The 1888-nt window shown below is 55.0% G+C and overlaps 1 protein-coding gene across 1 annotated transcript; it reads left to right on the top strand.

Annotated features, from left to right (window-relative positions):
• Positions 1-1435, top strand: LOC135402896 (feather keratin Cos1-2-like). The gene is made up of 2 exons (XM_064636424.1): positions 1-804; positions 1101-1435. The coding sequence occupies exon 2, from the start codon at positions 1122-1124 to the stop codon at positions 1419-1421; it is 300 nt and encodes a 99-aa protein (XP_064492494.1). The 5' UTR covers positions 1-804; positions 1101-1121; the 3' UTR covers positions 1422-1435.
• Positions 1436-1888: the final 453 nt, after the last annotated feature.

Genomic DNA, 1888 nt, shown 5'->3' with positions numbered 1-1888 from the left:
AGACATCCAGCACCTTCCTGCTCTACTCACCAAGTCTCCATCTCACCCAGAGCAAAGAGCAGGCTCTGAAACTGGGCTGCTCATCACTGGCCTGGAGCCACTAAACATCAAGGCTCTGCAGAGGAGATGCAGAGGACCACCCTGGCAGGGCAGGACTCCAGCACACCTTGGAAGGACAGAGGACCCAGAGAGGGCACAGAGGGGGCATGACACGAAGGACCCAGTGCACTGATCTGAGAGTACAGAGTTGCCCCAATAGGGTCAACCCCCCAGCAGAAGCCCACTTGAGTATAAGAGTGACCAGCACAGAGACAAGGTGGAAGCAAAGGGAAAGGATGTGTCATGTCCCCTCCCATGGCAGTCCTTGGGCACATGTACAAGAAGCACAAGAGCAGTGTCCATTTCCTGACAACTTTGCCAAAGACAAGACCACAGGAATGACCTTGGGGCAAATCACCTGCCCTCAAGCCTTGCCAACAGCCCTTCATCTAAAACTTCTTCCTCTAATGGCATCTTTCTGCCCTACAAATCCTGGAGTCACTCATCCTGGCACTTAGAGAGATGGTGCTTCATGTAGGAAAGCACTTGGCATGTACCAGGAAATGAAAAGGCATCAGTGCAGGAAACCAGGACACAGCCCCTACCATTAGCTGGGATGGTTCACAACTGACATGAGCTGGTCAGAAAATTATGACTTGCACAAAGGTGCCTGTGGGCCTGGGGCAGTGCAGGACTGCTATAAAAGGCAGCCCAAGTCTCTGCTCTCACATCCACTTCTCTCACCTCCTTCTCCTCGGGAATCAGGTGAGTGGGAAGCCTCTTCTCCTTCTCCTCCTGCTACAAGACCATGTCTTTCCTCACTGCAGGTCTCAGCTGATATGGGCTGTGTTAGCCCAGGGCTGGGAGCTGCTTCTGCTGGGAGAGGGAAGGGGAGAGAAGGTGTTGTGCAGAGAGAGGCTGGGACTTGGCTGAGGAGGCTGCTGGGCTTTGGGCTGGGCAGTGTCATGTGGTGCAGGAGGTGCCTTGTCTGCAGGGGGGTTGGGTGCAGGGCTGCTTCTCATGTGTGTCTGCTTTGTGCTTCTCCCTGCCCCGTGTGCCAGGTGCCCCTGTGAGCCAGAGACATGTCGTGCTGCCAGCCCTGCAACCCCTGCTGCCAGCCCTGCGGCCCGACCCCGCTGGCCAACAGCTGCAATGAGTGCTGTGTCAGGCAGTGCCAGAGCTCCACTGTTGCCATCCAGCCCTCTGCTGTGGTGGTGACCCTGCCCGGGCCCATCCTCAGCTCCTTCCCACAGAACACCGCCGTGGGATCCTCCACCTCCGCTGCCGTTGGCAGCATCCTCAGCTGTGACGGAGTGCCCATCAACTCCGGGGGCTTTGACCTCTCCTGCATCACCAACCGCTACAGGTGTCGGCCCTGCTAAAGCTGCTGGCAACGTCCTGGGGCAAGGCCCTCCATGACCTCACAACATGGGGCTGGACTGAAAACAGAACTCCGGCACATTGTGTTTCGAGCTTCAGGACATTATTTGCTTTTCCCACTCTTCCATCTCTTTCCTTTGCTTCCTGTGTCTCCCCAGACCAGCCCAGAGGGATCTGTTGTCCTCTCTCCCTCTGCAGTGCAGGCAGATGGACACTCTGCAGGAGCTGCACTGCATCTTAGTGGCTGCTCCTTTTGCTCTCGGTGAGCCACCTCCTTTGCTTCTTTAGACTCATTAAAGTTGTTGTGCATTCAAGCCTGAGCCTCAGAGTCTTCTTTCAATCTGTGCAATTATTCCAGTATGTTTAGGGTAAAAGTTGCAGAAAGCAGAGTGTGGATCTCCCTGCATCCATTTTACTTTCTTCTTTTCACATTGGAGCTCTCAAAGAGATCCCTAGCTATTCCATAGGA

Source organism: Pseudopipra pipra, chromosome 26, assembly GCF_036250125.1.
Source record: "Pseudopipra pipra isolate bDixPip1 chromosome 26, bDixPip1.hap1, whole genome shotgun sequence".
Taxonomy (NCBI): domain Eukaryota; kingdom Metazoa; phylum Chordata; class Aves; order Passeriformes; family Pipridae; genus Pseudopipra; species Pseudopipra pipra.
The sequence above is the reverse complement of the archived record's forward strand: the minus strand, read 5'-3'. Positions and strand labels throughout refer to the sequence as shown.